This window comes from Pyrgilauda ruficollis, unplaced genomic scaffold (genome assembly GCF_017590135.1).
Source record: "Pyrgilauda ruficollis isolate IOZ18807 unplaced genomic scaffold, ASM1759013v1 scaffold22, whole genome shotgun sequence".
In the NCBI taxonomy this organism is placed as follows: Eukaryota; Metazoa; Chordata; class Aves; order Passeriformes; family Passeridae; genus Pyrgilauda; species Pyrgilauda ruficollis.
Genome location: NW_024521428.1, coordinates 5,454,252 through 5,470,470, shown reverse-complemented (window position 1 = coordinate 5,470,470; position 16,219 = coordinate 5,454,252). Strand labels below are relative to the sequence as shown.

General features: G+C 38.4%; 1 protein-coding gene across 2 annotated transcripts in view; it reads left to right on the top strand.

The window, feature by feature from the left end:
• Positions 1-14,917, top strand: part of GABRB3 (gamma-aminobutyric acid type A receptor subunit beta3) — a 112,853-nt gene extending 97,936 nt beyond the window's left edge. The window contains exons 8-10 of one of the 2 annotated variants that reach the window (XM_041468503.1): positions 2,122-2,366; positions 8,740-8,745; positions 13,903-14,253. In XM_041468503.1, coding sequence (XP_041324437.1) covers positions 2,122-2,366; positions 8,740-8,745; positions 13,903-14,253 — 602 coding nt within the window. Of the gene's footprint in view, positions 1-2,121; positions 2,367-8,739; positions 8,746-13,902 lie in introns of both variants that reach the window. The other variant, XM_041468502.1, reaches the window with a different exon arrangement.
• Positions 14,918-16,219: the final 1,302 nt, after the last annotated feature.

Genomic DNA, 16,219 nt, shown 5'->3' with positions numbered 1-16,219 from the left:
AACATTTTGTTCCCCAGTCTGTCTGTGCATTGAGGTTTGCCCATTCCAAGTGCAGAATCTGGCACTTCCCCTCATTGAAATTCACATGGTTGGTGATTGCCCGCCCAGTTCTCTAATTTGTTGAGGTCTCTCTGCAGGGCCTTCCTGCAGGGACTTCTAGGGCTAGCTGCTCCCTGTTCTGTAGTGTCTGTGAACTTACATGGCATGCTAATGTGAACCAGCATAAAAGCTTAAAGGCGATATAGCACCTTTGGACATACATCATTGGCTCTGAAAAGCGCAGTACAAAGAAGGTATACCTGATTTCCTAAGTATTTGTTCGAGGAAGAATTCTCTGTGCAATTCTTGGGACACAAACTTTTACACAATCCCTGCAAGAAGCTGGTATTCTCTGCAAGAGCCTGATTCTATTAATTTACTTTCATGTTTTTCCCCTGTGCCTGATCCCTTGTTGTACTGAACCAAATAGTTGCTTCCAGGGTGAAGCCAAGGTGCAGAGCAAAGGCCAGCTCATTCCAGAAACTATGTGCTATGGACACTGCAAACAGATGGTGATATAGGGCTGATCTCAAGAGAAATATTCAAACCTATCAATTCTGCTCTCAACTTTTTGCTAGCTAGCCCTAAAAGTTCCTAAATTCAGTGCTTTGTGTGAGGAGAATAATCTCTGGAGTCCTCTCTTGTGGGAAGGACTATAATCACAAGAGTATCTTATTTTTTTGTCTTAGGGGAGTGTCAGCTTTGTCAGCTTATTCCCCTCCAGCTGTGCTTTAAAATAAATTATTGAGCTTCAGAAGGACATTTGGCCACAGGATTTTAGGATCTCCCAGGGAAGGTATTTCCCTTTGGTTAATGATAGCTACCTTTCTGTTCAGTGTGCCTAATCTTCTGGATCACCAGACATCTGGCATCAATGCACATTTGTTTCACAGTTTAGAGGAAAAACACTGAAAACCACATGACACTAACTAAATATCCAAAATATCTGTTGCACAATCTCATAGGGTATTACTGGAGTTCCCTGGAGTGGCACTGCTTACACTGACAGCTTGGTTTTGAGTTATATTGTCTTATTTTTGTCTCTTCAGGTAAAAGAAGCTGTGCTTTATTATATGGCAGCAATTTTATTTCATCCTTTATTTGTGTTCTGCCTGTATTTTAGTGGCTACATGTAAACTGATGGTATAATTGTGGAATCAAAGAAAATAGTAATGGAGGAGAACTAATAGAATGACTTGCCGACTTGCCTTGAAATGAGACTTATTCCACAAATGAGTGTTTTCAGCAACCTGTGATTTGCAATTCCCATAGAATTTCCAGTGGAGATACAGATCCTGCAGTCTATTGTGAATTTAGGCAGACGGACAATAAATTTGCTTTTCTTTCCAGATTTTCAGGTGCTATGTCCATCCTTAGATAAATAGCTTGACATAAGGTTGATATAGATATTTTGTTGATAGTTTATTAGTGTCCAGTTTGTTGCTATAAAGATACTGCTCTCCCTCCTTCTTCCTTCCAAAAATTCACATCCCTGTCTGTCTCTCACTGCTCACCTCACTTGTTTCTATGTAACTAGCTTACAGCAGTAGGCTTCACCAAATTAGTCATCTCAAATTTCACTTATACATTGTCCTTTCCTGAAATAGATATCTAAACTAGATGGGATGAACTGCTCTAGAAAGGTACCTGTCTCTCCCTATCTACCTCAGGGAGACCCTACAGGACTGACATCAACCAGCTGCCTAATTCTTAGAAATTTAAAACTGTGGGAGAAGTCTTTCACCAGCTGTGTGATAACTGTTCTTTTTGCACATCAGTGTGGTCCCCATGGAAGAGATTTTCAATACAGCTACACAGGCTTCCATGAAGCTGCATTAACTCATGGCAGTAGTGCCAGACTCCATTGTTAGCTGTTCCCCCACTCATAGGAAAGAAATTATTGTAACAGAATAATAATGCATCACGTTTTAATTTTGCTTTTTTTTTTGCAGTGATGTCATCTGCAAGACATCTTTTACAAATTTTTAAGCTTCTTCCCACTGACAAGGCATATTTTCCAAGAAGGAAAATAAAACTGAAAGCTTGGAGTTGTAAGATATGTGATCTTTTTTCTTTGTGTAGGAATTACGACTGTGCTGACTATGACAACAATCAACACTCACCTGCGAGAGACTTTGCCTAAAATTCCGTATGTTAAAGCCATTGACATGTATCTCATGGGCTGCTTTGTGTTTGTCTTCTTGGCCTTACTTGAATATGCCTTTGTCAACTACATTTTCTTTGGAAAAGGCCCTCAAAGGCAGAAGAAACTTGCAGAAAAAACAACAAAGGCAAACAACGATCGCTCAAGGTTTGAAAGCAGTCGGGTAGGTTTCTTTAATTTATATATATTCTATTTTTACATTGCAAAGACTATCAGTATGAAAGAAACTAAAAAGAAACCATTTGGTGACAACCAGCCACATCTTTTTGTGGACAAACTTGGCCATTTTAATTTTCAGAAGACTATATGTAGGCATACAGATGTGAAAGTAAGTATGATCTGTATGACAAGTAAGTGTAAGAAGAAGATAGTGGGAGGGAAGCTAGTTTGAAAATAAAGGCTCAGACCTACAAAGGCATTTATTTGTCTAAATCAAACTTAATCTAAATGTGATTTTAAGTACCTATGTACATTTCCATTTATGTGTAAGCGAATCCAGGATCTGAGCTCACCTTTCCTCACTTCACTTAGAGGAGATGTATTTACCATGGAGAAAACAGATAGAGAAGGATTAGTTCTGCCATGGTAATTAACTGGCCAGCATAGTTGAGTTCTGTGTGTGGCATTGTCATCTGCTGCTGTTAAAAACCAGCAGGAAAGTGTAAGTCCTAGAGAAACTTTCAGATTGATTTCTGAAGCATGGTATTGGCAAGGTCTATGGTGATTATACTCCAGCCTATTTCCTTGTCTGGAATCTTACTTTATCCAGTGAATACCTCCTTTTTTAATCTTTGGAAGAAAAATTCAAGGTATTCAGCAGTATCTGACGTTAACAAGCCATGTCAGTTTGAATAGAATATTTTTCTTTTTTTTTACTAAAATGCTCCCAATGAGGCTTTTCCATTTCGTTCTGTTGAGTAAGACTGGTTTTTTTTCTATTTAGAAGAATTCAAAGTGACAAAACTACTACCTGTTTATCCAAAGCAGTATCATAAAAGTAATTTCAAGCTATATTTATTTATCCTAATGATTTTGTCTGCTATAGTAAATGTAATGCAGAACTACACCTAATTATCAGCACTCCTCTATGTGAAACAATTCTGAACCAGTAAACACATTTTTGTCCACTGTATTATGAAACCAGATTCTCATCACAGTTGGCAGCTCTACTTAGAACTAATATATCAGGACAAAGGAATTCCCTTTACTGGAAAAATAAATAGTCATAATAATAAAAAAATACAGATGGAGAAATAAAAGAGTATCTCAATTGAAGACATGGAGAAGATTTTAACTGCAAGCAGGTAATGCAGATGTATGCACTAAGGTTTAATTCTCCTGCTGGAAACCATCTGGTGTATCTCAACCATTTAAATCATTTACATAATTCAGTACAAGACTTGTTAATGGGTCCAGTACTACCCCATGCCTGACAGTTCTTCTATCTTGAGATCAATTTATCTACATTTTCAAAATATTCTTAAGTACCTTAACTAATGAAAATGTGTATTTTTATACCCAGTTCATGCCATTTTTATATCCTGAAACTGCTCATACCATATAGTAAACTTTTTTTTTTCCCCTGGCTTTTGACTTACAATCTTTTCTTTTGTTTCTGAAGCATCCCAAGCAAATATAATGACCTGTTCTGCTTTTTCTGCTGGTTTAATATCAACCGTGCATGAATGAAAAATTTCTTCACAGCAAGGGTTGTCAAACATTGGAACAGGCTGCCCAGGGAAGTGGTTGAATCACTATCCCTGGAGATATTTAAAAGATGTTCAGATGTGGCACTTGGAGACATGGTTGTAGCACGGTGGGGGTTGGTCTCTTCTCCCACGTAGCAAGTGACAGGATGAGAGGAAGTGGCCTCAAGTTGCACTAGGGGAGGATTAGATTCTATATTAGGAAACATTTATTCACAGAAAAGGAAGTCAGGCATTGGATTCACCATCACTGGAAGAGTTCAAAAGTCATGTGAATGTGGCATGTGGGGACATGCTTCATTGGTGAACATGGTGCTGGGTTAACAGATTAACTCAGTGACCTTAGGGGACTTCTTAACCTAAGAAATTCTATGATTCTGTCAAAGAAGGATACAAATTCAGCATACCAGAGTTTAAAGAAGAGTGTGTTACTTTGTCCCTTGGAGTCCCAGGTGTGAAAGGGAACTCAGTATGCATTATAGAATCACATATACTCATATTTACTGTGAATATTTGCTGTTCAAATAACACAGGGTAAATAATACTGTATGGTCCCTTTCTGTGTAGAAAACATTTTGTCCCCAGGCCTCAGCTGGAGAATTCAGCAGAGCTTTTTTCCAGTTTCTGGATTCAGTGCCTTCAGAGAAGCAGTGCCAGCATGCAACAGACACAGACAGAAACATTAGGTAGAGATAATCGGAAATCTTCCTTTGAAACAAAACATGGATAGAAGATTCATTGCATATAGGATGTCAGATTTCTCATTTGAGAAATACTGGCAAATGTGAAGCATAGGAAATGGATCAGAACAGGCAAGAGTTCCCATGGATTTCAACATGCACATCTCAGGGAAAATACAGATAAACTTTGGACAAAGTTTTCATGGCTTCAAGATACTATAGCCGTGAAGCAGGAAAATGTCTTATCTTCTGGATCATGTCCACCATTTACCATGGTATACAGATATCCATGGATGCAGCAGGACTGGAGTCATGCAAGAGTTTTTAGAATAACTTTCTATGGAAGACAGTACCTGAAAGCTCTGCAACCTTGGTTCTGACCACTTCAGGGATAGTAAAGGGTGGTTGACTTCTAATCTCTCCTTTGGTGGCTCTTGAAAATCATTGAATCTGATGGAAATCACAGTTACTTGCTTCTTGCTTTCTAGTTGGGACTCTGGTGCTGGATGATCTGGGACAGGCTCACGCAGTGTACCCCACTACTGCACAGTAAGGGAGGCTCAGAGACACATGAAGACTATTTTGTGCAAGTTCAATGAAATTAATGGTTTTGTGGTTTTGCTGAGGCTTCTGTCTTCCATGGAATGTAATTCCATTCAGAAAGGGAAGGTTTCTAATCCTGGAAAATACTTCCAATCTCATGTGTTTTGGGGATGAGTGACATTTTTAAAGAAAGGGAGAATGCCAAAAGCAGGCAGCCCACTTTGTACTTATCACCACTATTTCATGACTGTCAAATGTAAGCTGTGCTGGAAAGGAGATTGAAAAATATTCAAATATAAAACTGGAAGAAGGCATTATTATTAGTTTACTTCTGACTACTATTTTGGGTTGCTCTGTTGCTGTTTTGTTTTAGTAATTGAATTTTCTTGTTTATGAACCATGTGCATGAGCTCCCTGCCACTGATTAAGAATACTAGCTCAGGGCGCTAGGAAAACAAAACAAACCAAATCAAAAAAACAAACTGAGCCAAATGAAAAAATAAACGTTGTTCAATTTATTGTCCACATCAGGTGCTGTAACTTGTGGGTGTAGTGACAGAACAACTTAGTGCTGTATCAGGTCTAGTCAGAGGAGGGGCTGGTGGTGTGGTGGAAATCCCTTGTGTTGGGAGGCAGCACTAGCAGAGAAGGGGCAGCTCAATACGTTGCCTGGTGCTCAGGCCCTGAGTTCAAGCTTATATTTTATGGTTCCCAAGACTGGCAGTGATGCTGAGACAGTGTCTTTCTCTCAGGCAAAGGGAACAAGAGAAGGCAGTGGGAAAATGGCACGTTGTTTCCACTCAGACGTGTATTAGCCCCTGAAAACCAGTAGAACCAGCTATATATAATACTACTATTGTAGTCTATTTTTTACACATCAGAGAACTGAAATCCAGAGTGCAAGCTAGCAGGCTTGGTTAAAAACACTCCTCTTAGAGTAGCAAAAGGGCTTTTTCTGCTTTTCCTATTGGACTGTAGAGCAAGGGAGGTTTTTAGTAAAAAAAAAATAAATGTTCTAGACTACAAAATGCACAGATGTGGGTATGTTGGTGTTGTATTTGATAATTGCTTTGCAAAGCAGTAACTTCATGCTCAGTAAGTCATTTTCATAATGAAAGCACTTGCATTGTCAGAGTTTATGGGTTTGAGAAGCCAAAAGTGGCACAGCCACCTCCATTTTGGTGCTGCTGCTCTGGATGTGCCTCTCCAGTGCCAGGCCTTTAGGTACTTCGCTTCAGTGCTCCCATTATGGCTTGCTGTCCAGCTCTGTCCGTGTGTTGAAACCAGTGAGGCAACAGCTCCAGGTGTAAGGCAAAGAAGAGCTCCTGCAGATGGAATTGGCACAGCCAGTGTCCTCACATTGCAGAGGTGACAAAGAAAAGCAGTGGGGAGAGAAAAACTCTGCACTGTATTCTCCTGTGCAGCACTGCTGAAGGTGGCATGATGGCTGAAGCATGTCTGACTAAATTCAATCTCTGGAAAAGGTTTCAGAAGATTCAGAGCTGGTGATGAGATGAAACCTGAGTGATCCTTTCTGAGTGACTCATCTGTAGATCAGCGGCTGACTACAGAGGAAATTTCACACTTAGCTGTCTCTTCTTTTGACTGCTTTTGCATCACATTTTATTTCAGATAATGCACTGTAAATAGTATTCCTCACTGAATTGTTCCAGCCTATCACAGTAAACCATAGTTACTGAGACAAGCACAGGATGCTGGGTTTTTTTTGGTGTATAACCAATTTTCATACACATACTCATTTGGGATTGAAAACTCTCTTTTGAAAGCCTGGATACTCTGCTTTGTATGTGAGGGCAAGCTCTAGGATCAAGGAAGAAATTTGTTTTTATTTTTCATGAAATATTTCTTCTGATATGGTATTGATGCTTAAGTTAAAGTCCTCTGATTGTAGACAAATTGTCAGAAAATAATAGGTGGTCTCTAAAAATGTTTCCTTTGAAAATTAATTGCAATTTTTATGAATCAATTCCATTTATCCTGTTTGTGTTGGCAGATTGAGGCTTCATTTGTAGCTCTCAAAGCTTTCAGTTTTGCTACATAAGTTGTTAATTTTAAATAGGGCTCAGATAAAGCCTAATTTAAGGCTAAATCAGTGTGAGAGAGCTTTAAGGCAATCCTGTTGTCACTTGTTGTTCACTCTTGTGGTACAGGCTACTTGTATAATCAGATGGTGAGCATGTGTTTTGGACATTGCTCCCTCTGGGCCAATCCACACAGTTGATGTGATATATGTTAAAGTCCCCTGCTGAAAACATTGCTTTTTGGTTCAAACTGTGGCAATTTATGTTTGCAGTTTGGTGGGACCAGAAGTTCAGCCCCATAGTACCAATCAGGACGGTAATTATCACACAAGCTCATTCAAGCTTCAAACCCCCAATGGCAGTTGGACATGTGGGAAGAGCTTCCTCTGACAAGAATAATGCAATAACCCTTTGTAAAAAGGCCCTTCTCATCAGGCAGTGTCTGCATGTATTTTTAGCTCTGGAGATTCCTGGCTCCAACCCCCGCTGTTGGCCAAGGCAGCAGCTTCCCACCAGGCACTGCTGAGAATAGAGGCTCAGGCCACTTACATCTACTTAGCAGTTGTGTTAATTGTAGCAACCCTTCTCATAAGTGGGATTTCATTGTGAAAATTAATATCTTGACTTCTGTGGAAGAATTATCACTCAGTTTAAATTGGGAAGTACGAGAATAGCAAAACTGGCAGTTTTCTCCTGTGTATCTTCATCTTTCCTGGATACTTGTTTCAGTGCTTTTTTTAACAGTGGGAGATTTTTATATCACCACTATGATGAGTAGGTACCAAATTTTGAAATATATCTGTCAAGGGTGATAAGCACAGTTCTTGTGGGAAGAACACTCATCCAGTAGCTCATGGTGGGGACATTCATTGTGCACTGAGACTCAAGCACGCACTAGTTTTGTTTTGCAGCCACTTTGCACAAGTATGAATCGTGCAAATCCTGAGACAGTAAGAAGGATTGTATGTGGAATTCATAGGACATCTCAGAGGTTGTAATAATCCAGACAATGTGAAATACAGGGTAAAGGAGGACTATGCATTTTTTTCCTTTTCTTCCTCCATTGAAATACATCAAGGCTAATTGTAAAATTTCATTATTACTTGATAGACAGTGAAAATAATATGGAAGCTCCTAATTAGTTTGTTTCTTCATACTTTCCCTGTTTTTCAAGGTCTTTCCATCTTCCCAGTTCTGTTGGTTATCCTAGGCTCATCTACTAAGCTGATATAACATAATTACCTCTTCCATTTTTTGATGCTTATTAATTAATATAAATATATTTAAAGGCAGTGAGAGAAGTATCAACATTTGGACTCAGGGAGAACACTCAACTATAATTTTTGTTTTGCCTGCAGTTTTAAATTATTTTTAAATATCCAAGGTATAATGTGGTCAATGTACTTAGCTTTAAGCACAGATAAAACTTAAGGCCTGATTGCATATTTTTCTACATCTTGGAAAGCCATTTATGCATAAATAAAGAAGGTAAAGAGGCAGACACTGATCTCTCTGGTGACCAGTGACAGGACTCAAGGGAACGGCCTGAAGTTGTGTCAGTGGAGGTTCAGGTTGGATATTAGAAGAAGGTTCTCTTCCCAGAGGGTGGTTGGGCACTGAAACAGGCTCCCTAGGGAAGTGGTCACAGTGCCAGCCCGACAGAGTTCAAGGAATGTTTGGACAACACTCAGGCACATGGTGTGACTCTTGGGGATGGTGCTGTGCAGGATCAGGAGTCAGACCAGATGATCCTTGAGGGTCCCTTCCAACTCAGAATATTCTGTGATTCTGTATGTACTTAAATACTAATTTGGATGTAAAATAATGCAAGACTAACTACAGAGACAGAGCTTTTCATTATGTTATTTAAACCCCGTATTTGCATTTATATTGCTACACATGATGGGAAGTGTTTACATGGTATTTGAAAATTTGGGATTGATGAACAAGTAAACATACCTATGGGGTTTGAACAAAATGCTTCCTATTTTTGAGCAAAATGCTTCCTCTGAAAGAATTATGAGGAAAAAGAGATTTCATTGTAACATACTCTTTAAAATTTATGGAATATTAAACAGAGAGCTAAATGAACTTGAAACAATTCAGACTCTACCTAATAATAAATCAAGGCTTATGGTAGTTTTCCAGCCCTAGTAAAGTGCTTCCAAAGTGGCTTTAAAGTCAAAGTTTAAAAAAAAGTATTGGAGAAAGATATTTAATAGCAGCTGTTGCATTTTGTTTTTTAAACTAGAATAGCTAACATCTAAATGAGCCTGGATCCTAGGCAGAATTAAGAAGTAGATTTTGGACTTCCCAGATATAACAGGGCACTGAAGTTTTGGACCTGAAACGTATAATCCAAGTGGAGTCCACTGGTGACATGGTGTTCCTCCAAGAGCAAGGAGCAGGTTCTTTGTGAACGTTGTCTTAATCCTCCTCTTTCTGGCTTCAGTTAGGTGAGTCACAGTCATTTATGGGTAATGACATTAGGCTGCTGGAGTATTTGAATTTTTCACTTGTACTGTAATATGTATAGTTCAGAAATGGTGAACCTTCAAAGGTGAATCTGCTTCTCAAAATGCACTTATGTGAGATCCAGTCACTTCACCCTGATGCAGGAGCTGTAGTTACTCAGAGGTGGGAGGGATGGAGTTTGATAAAAATTTATTCTGAAACAAGAACACTGGTCTTGCATATTTGTATCCATGCTGATTAAGCAGAGAATTAATGAATGATTTGGTACTCAGCTGTTTTCATCTGTTTTGATGAATTTACTGGAAATTCATCAAAAGGAAACAACCAACCCTTGCTTGTGTTGGGGAGGAGATGTGAGAACCAAACATGGAGACCATAGTGGAGCAGTGGGAAGGAATAGCTTCAGTGGAGCCAAAGTGCAGAGAAAGAAGGCTGCAAAAAGAATGGAAGCACAGGGTTGGCAGAGAAGTGAAGGATGGTAAGAATTGAGGGGAAATTGGCCAAATCCACAGTGTCCTCTCTGATTTATAACAGCATTTGAGAGTAAAGCCTGCTATTAGCATTTTGGGGAGAATTTCCAGTGCACAGAGTGACATTTTTGAGCCAGGTGATAAATTGTATTCTAGGGCTCATACAGAGTAAAACTAAATTTTATCAAAGACATTGGCCCTGTTTGTCATACATAGCCATGACTGCCTGTAATCCAGTCAGCTACTTTTCTTAATCTATACCTGGGGTAACATTTTCCCTGGAGCCACTGAGCAACACTCGGGTTCATTCATGAAGGCTTCTGCCTTCCCTGTATATTCAGGCAATCATGAGGCGACTTGCACAGGTTACCCTGCCATTATTGGTTTGCTTCTTTATTCATTGAGAGAGCTTGTGTACCTTTGTCAAAGTAATTTAAATCCTTGCTTAAATGATTCCAAAGTCATGTTTTTGTGCAAATACTTTTTAACATGCTGCATGCATTAAGTATTCAGACTTTAAGATTGTCACAAAGTATTAGCATATAGTGCTCTAATGTTGTCAACAGCTTAGGTGGTTTATTCAAAACCTCTGAAGGAATCAATTTGAGAGAACAAATCTCAAGAATATCTGTGGACCAGAGGCTGATTTAGCTTCTGCAGACCCTTTCTTCTCTCCATCTGCTCCTTCCTCATATTTGACATGCAAGCCTGTTGATCCATTAGCAAAGAGATGAATTTCTAAACTATGTTTCCAAATATGTTTCATTTGACATTTTGAGAAAAATGTATACTGTCATGCAGCTTCATAGGACATACTGGTATCTTCAGAAAAAGAATTTACACAAAGTTGCAACTTTCTTGACTGCCTTTCTGGTTTGATTTCTAGATGCAGTGACAAACCATGAAAAGTTGGCACATCAAAGGCAGAAGCCGTGTTAAGGTGGCATGTGAAGTTGGCAGATAAGGTGAAGAAGGCTATGCCATGCAAGGAAATAATAGGAATAAAATTAATTCCTTGATCAGGAGAAGCCTGAATGCATAGGTGTACCCTCCATAATACAGGCTTTCAATTGACAGCTCGCAACAGTCAAGGTTCAGTGTAGAAGGACAAAGTACCCAGGATGGGCTGGTGTCTGTGTCCATGTAGGTGGCAGACAGAATAAGGAGAGATCAGGAAGTCCTGAGGGAAAGAAGAGTTGACATTTGTGGTGTTGGAAGGAAAAGGAATAGAGACCTGCAGGGGGATGGCAGGGCTCTAGGTGTAAAGCCCACCAAAATGTCTCTGCTATGACATTTTTAGTAAGCTGAAGGATGTTTCTTAAAGCCTAGAAGGAGATGGGAAAGATAACATTTGATGCCATGGGGGTCTGAATGAGAGATTTAGTTTTAAGCTACACAAGGAAAAAACAGGTTGTTGAGATATTTTACACATTGCACAAAAAAAAAATCCTGATCATAATTTAGACTCTTGGTGGAAAAAAAAAAGGGAACAGAAGAAACTGAATCAGTTTTTTCAGAGACCACCATAAGTAGTGATGATATCCATGACTGTATTACATACAGTCATGTATACATTTATACATTGTGTTTAGTATTATAAACTTGTGTTTATAATACAAGTTATACACTTGTGTTTATTCTCTGGTTACAGAGATTGCTCAACAGCAAAAACTCCTTTCTACAAACCTTGAGATCTTACTTTTCTACCCAAAGGGTTTCTGCAATGGAGAAAATAAATTCTTCTTAATCACCACTGAGGCTTCTCCATGCCATTATTTTTGTTCATGTTGTTTATTTTTATTTATAGGCACTCATCAGCATAATGTGCCATTGCCTACAGCAGCAGGATTTGTTAGATACCTTAGAATTTTTTTCCTACTTGGCTGTATATCATTCATAGCATTTTACATTCTTTTTTTTCCATTCCCATTTGCAAGCACCTTGGCAAAGCATTACTGATATACTATCATAATTGTTTTCCCTGTGAAGAGATAAGCTGAAGCATCAGTAATTGATGAAAGAAATATCCATTTCACAAGATTTCAAAAAGAATGAAAAAAGTTAAATTCGTATGGACAGAAACATAGCTGCACATACTTTTAATCCATCGCACAGCTTGCAAAGGACGTGGTATCAGATGACTGTGCAAACTTCAGAAGGCTGTGACAATAGTCTGTTTTTACAATCACTTTTAAACTGATGCTTCTGGAATGAGATGTTCAACTACTACACAGTTCACACTGCTACATCATGTGGCAGGTTAGAGAAATGTATTAATTGTGTGATGAATTATGGATGAACAAATTGCATATGTAAAACTGGAAATTACCCTGTATTCCATGATTCACTACCTATTTCTGACATAGAGAACTAAATTCTCTTGAACAGAGTCACACGTGTGTTAATTGTCTGAAAACACCCAGCACGTGGCATTTTTTTACCTTCAGCCATCATTTTCCTTGCCCCAAAACTGGCAGAAAATTTTGGAGCTGATCCCTGCATTACCTGTATTGACTGCACATCCTTCAGCATGTAGGGCCTGGGGCTTGTGGGTTGTGATGCCCCACCAATGAAACTATCAAGTACTGATTCAGACACCATTCCTTGGAACTTCTCCTCAGTGCCACTCATGGGAATTCCTAAGGTGTCTGGACTGATGGAGCCATACACAACTCTGTGCTGCTCCTCTTTTGCCACTCAGGAGGACTGGAGAGTCTGGCTCAGATTTTAAGACTCTAAATGATCAGGACTTTTTTCTTTATTACTGAAAATGGCATTACCCTGTTCTGTACTTGGAAATATATATGGGGTTTTTAGGATTTTTGTATGGAGTCTCTGTGATATGGCTGGGCAGGGACCTGGTTTTTTGTCTATCAGCGTGATGCCTAGTCCTTGACTGGGTATGGTTACTGCTAACACAAACATTGACCTTGCTGCAGTTGTAGTTGCTATTAAATTAAGCAAATTATTATTAACACTAAACCAACATATCTACACAGAAATCTCTGTCAAGTTTCTCTTAACAAGACTTTGACTTTGTTAGCATGATAAATACACTTAGTGCTAAACACTGGTCACTGCTTCTGGAATAGGGCAGTGAAAGGGAAGAGTCTGTCCTGTATCTTCACTTTTTTTCTATGCCTTAACTTCATTAGTTTTTAAGATCAATCACTCATACAGAAAATCCCTGCAGTTAAAAATTGCCGTGATTGGAAAACCATGCAAATGACTTTGGAAGGAAAACTTCAGGAGATAAGTTGTAAATAAGCTCTGTGATTGTAAAATACAGAGTTCAGCACATAAGAACTGTTCTTGTGATTTTAGCAAACTTCACAGGCACTTTTAAAATTCTTATTTTAGATCACAGTTAGGAAAATAAATGTCTAGCCAGTTAAATTTAATTTCCTACTGTAGCAGGGGGAGGATCCATCCCTTACTCTCTCGCGCCATTGCCAGCAATGCAGAGGTTTCACTGAACTACAGCATCCTCTAAAATGTGGCTGGTTCAGAGGGAGAAGAAAATGGTGGAGTTTGCCTAGTATGGTTGTGTACTGGATGTGGGGTAGTATGATAATAACAAAGCAGGATGTAAAAGTATTTAAGTACTTGCCTAATTTTAGGCAGATGAATAGTGCCATTTCTTTTTTAAGATTATCACATGCTTAAAACTAATTACATTATTTTTCTAGATATGTATGGGTTTGGTGATTTACATACACCCACATTCTGCTCATCGATGTCAAGTCTTTTGAAAGAATTTATGTTTCTATTTTTTCTCCCCAGGTGGACACCCATGGAAACATTCTGCTAACATCGCTTGAAATTCACAATGAGGTGGCAAGCAACGAGGTCACCACCAGCGTTACAGAAGCCCGAAATTCAACGATATCCTTTGACAACTCAGGAATCCAGTACAGAAAGCAAAGCTCACATCGTGAAAGCCTTGGAAGGCGTCCCTCAGAAAGAACAGGCTCCCATAGCAAGAGGGGCCATTTACGAAGAAGGTCTTCGCAACTGAAAATAAAAATCCCTGATCTAACAGATGTGAATGCCATCGACAGATGGTCAAGAATGGTGTTTCCATTCACATTTTCTCTTTTCAATTTAATTTACTGGCTATACTATGTTAACTGAGTGACTTAGTTTTTTTAAAGGACTTCAACTATAACAAGTGAAGTATTACTTGCCTGCAGAGTTTATATATATATTTATATATATATATATTTATATATAAAAAATTATATATATGAACTTTTACTATGTAGACCATACTCATGTATGTGTGAATACATGTAGCAAAGAACTGTGTGTACTTTAAAGCACATACTGCAAAGCAAAAATATATGTATGCACACACACATGAACACATTCATTTTGAGGTTATGGACACTTTAACATAGAATGCACTTCACAGGAACTTTTTAAATTGAAAGGCAGGTGTCATCAAAGAAGCAAACCTTGAGAAAGTAAGTGTTGTATATTATCAATACAAAATTTTGATTGTCATAGAAATTTTTGAACAGCTGTAATCATGTATAAAGTCAGTATTTAGTAACATCCTTTGTAAATGCTGCCATACACACTAACCATAAAGCAGTAATGTTACACTGGTAAGTTTAAAATAAGTTATTTATTTTGCAGATCCATCAACTACCATTTCATCAAGCCAAATTTATTTTTCTTTGCTAAATTTTTTGGGTTTATATATGTCATAATACATATTTTCCCAGTCCAGGATGGACATAGTTTTTAATGATCTCTTGCTTTCTCTTCTGCAGTAAGCAAACTGATCATGGGAGTGTTGTAGGTCTTTGGAGACATATACAGGTTTATAATATTTCAAACAAACATTTTAAGTGTCCATCAACAGTGACATGAATCTTTTGTAAGTACTGTAAATGTACAGCACATTTTCCTTCCCTTGGACTGATTCCAGCTGCCATGTCATTTTGAAAAAGAACAGCACATTTCTAGTGTAATTTAGCTGAGAATTCAACTACTGTCAATATGCTCTACATCTGCTGTAGATTTAAAGATTGTTATTCCAGTGAAAGCATAGAAGATGTCTCAGGTTATTTGTTACTTCAACATGAAATCACCTAGCTGTAGCCTTTTTTAAACATGCATTCATATTATTTAACATTCTTATAACATTGTATGTTAATGTAAAATATATTTGCATAATATGCATATAAGTATATTTTCTCAATATTTTTCTTTCCTGTGCTTGCTATCGTGACCGCATGTTATGTCATATTTTTGTTTCTGTGATGTTATAACTTTTTATTCTCTAGAGTTGAGCAAATAGAGCACTTCTGATACTTTGATTCAGTAATGGAGCATTTTCATATTTTATTTATATACTGAAAGTATACGCCTACACTTACCAAGGTAGTGTGCTGCCATCACAGATCACAAGAGTATGTTTTGTTTCAGCATTAACTGTATTCTAACATACCCTTCATGCAAATGTGACCATTTTAGTTTTGATCCCAGTTCGCTCCCTCCCTGGGATTCCAACTTTTTTCATTCTAGTAAATTGTAGTCATCGAGGTATGCCAATTTCAGATCTGTAAACCTAATTTGTTATTTAGCAGAACTAAATCTTTCTAAAGAAAAGAAGATATATTTTTTGTAAACAGTGTTTCTATCATGTACATTCTCAAATAACAACAAATACAGTAGCATAAATAGATCTAAAAAAATAGAATTCAGGCTTAGCCCTGACACTTCTCTGCATGCGAAATTCCTGTGGACATCAATGGGATTTTTTGACAGAGAGCTTTGAATGCTAGCTGGAGACTTCTATGGGCAAAAATATGTGTGGATATGCATTTAGCAAAAGCATCAGATATGAATGAAGCTGAAAACGCCACCCTGGCTCTGTAGCGGCCGCCCCCTATTCTCGCTAGGACTTGATTTACCTGTGAGTAGAGCACCGATATTTGGGTTGCTGCTGTGTTCCCATCCCTATTTGCAGCTGAACTGTGAAACTGCTCTGGACTGAAATTCCAGTGTAGATGAGCCTGGTGTGCAAAGGTGTTTCAGTTCCATCCTCAAGGCTGCTCCTTGAGCATGGATGGGCTGGGCGCATTGCCTT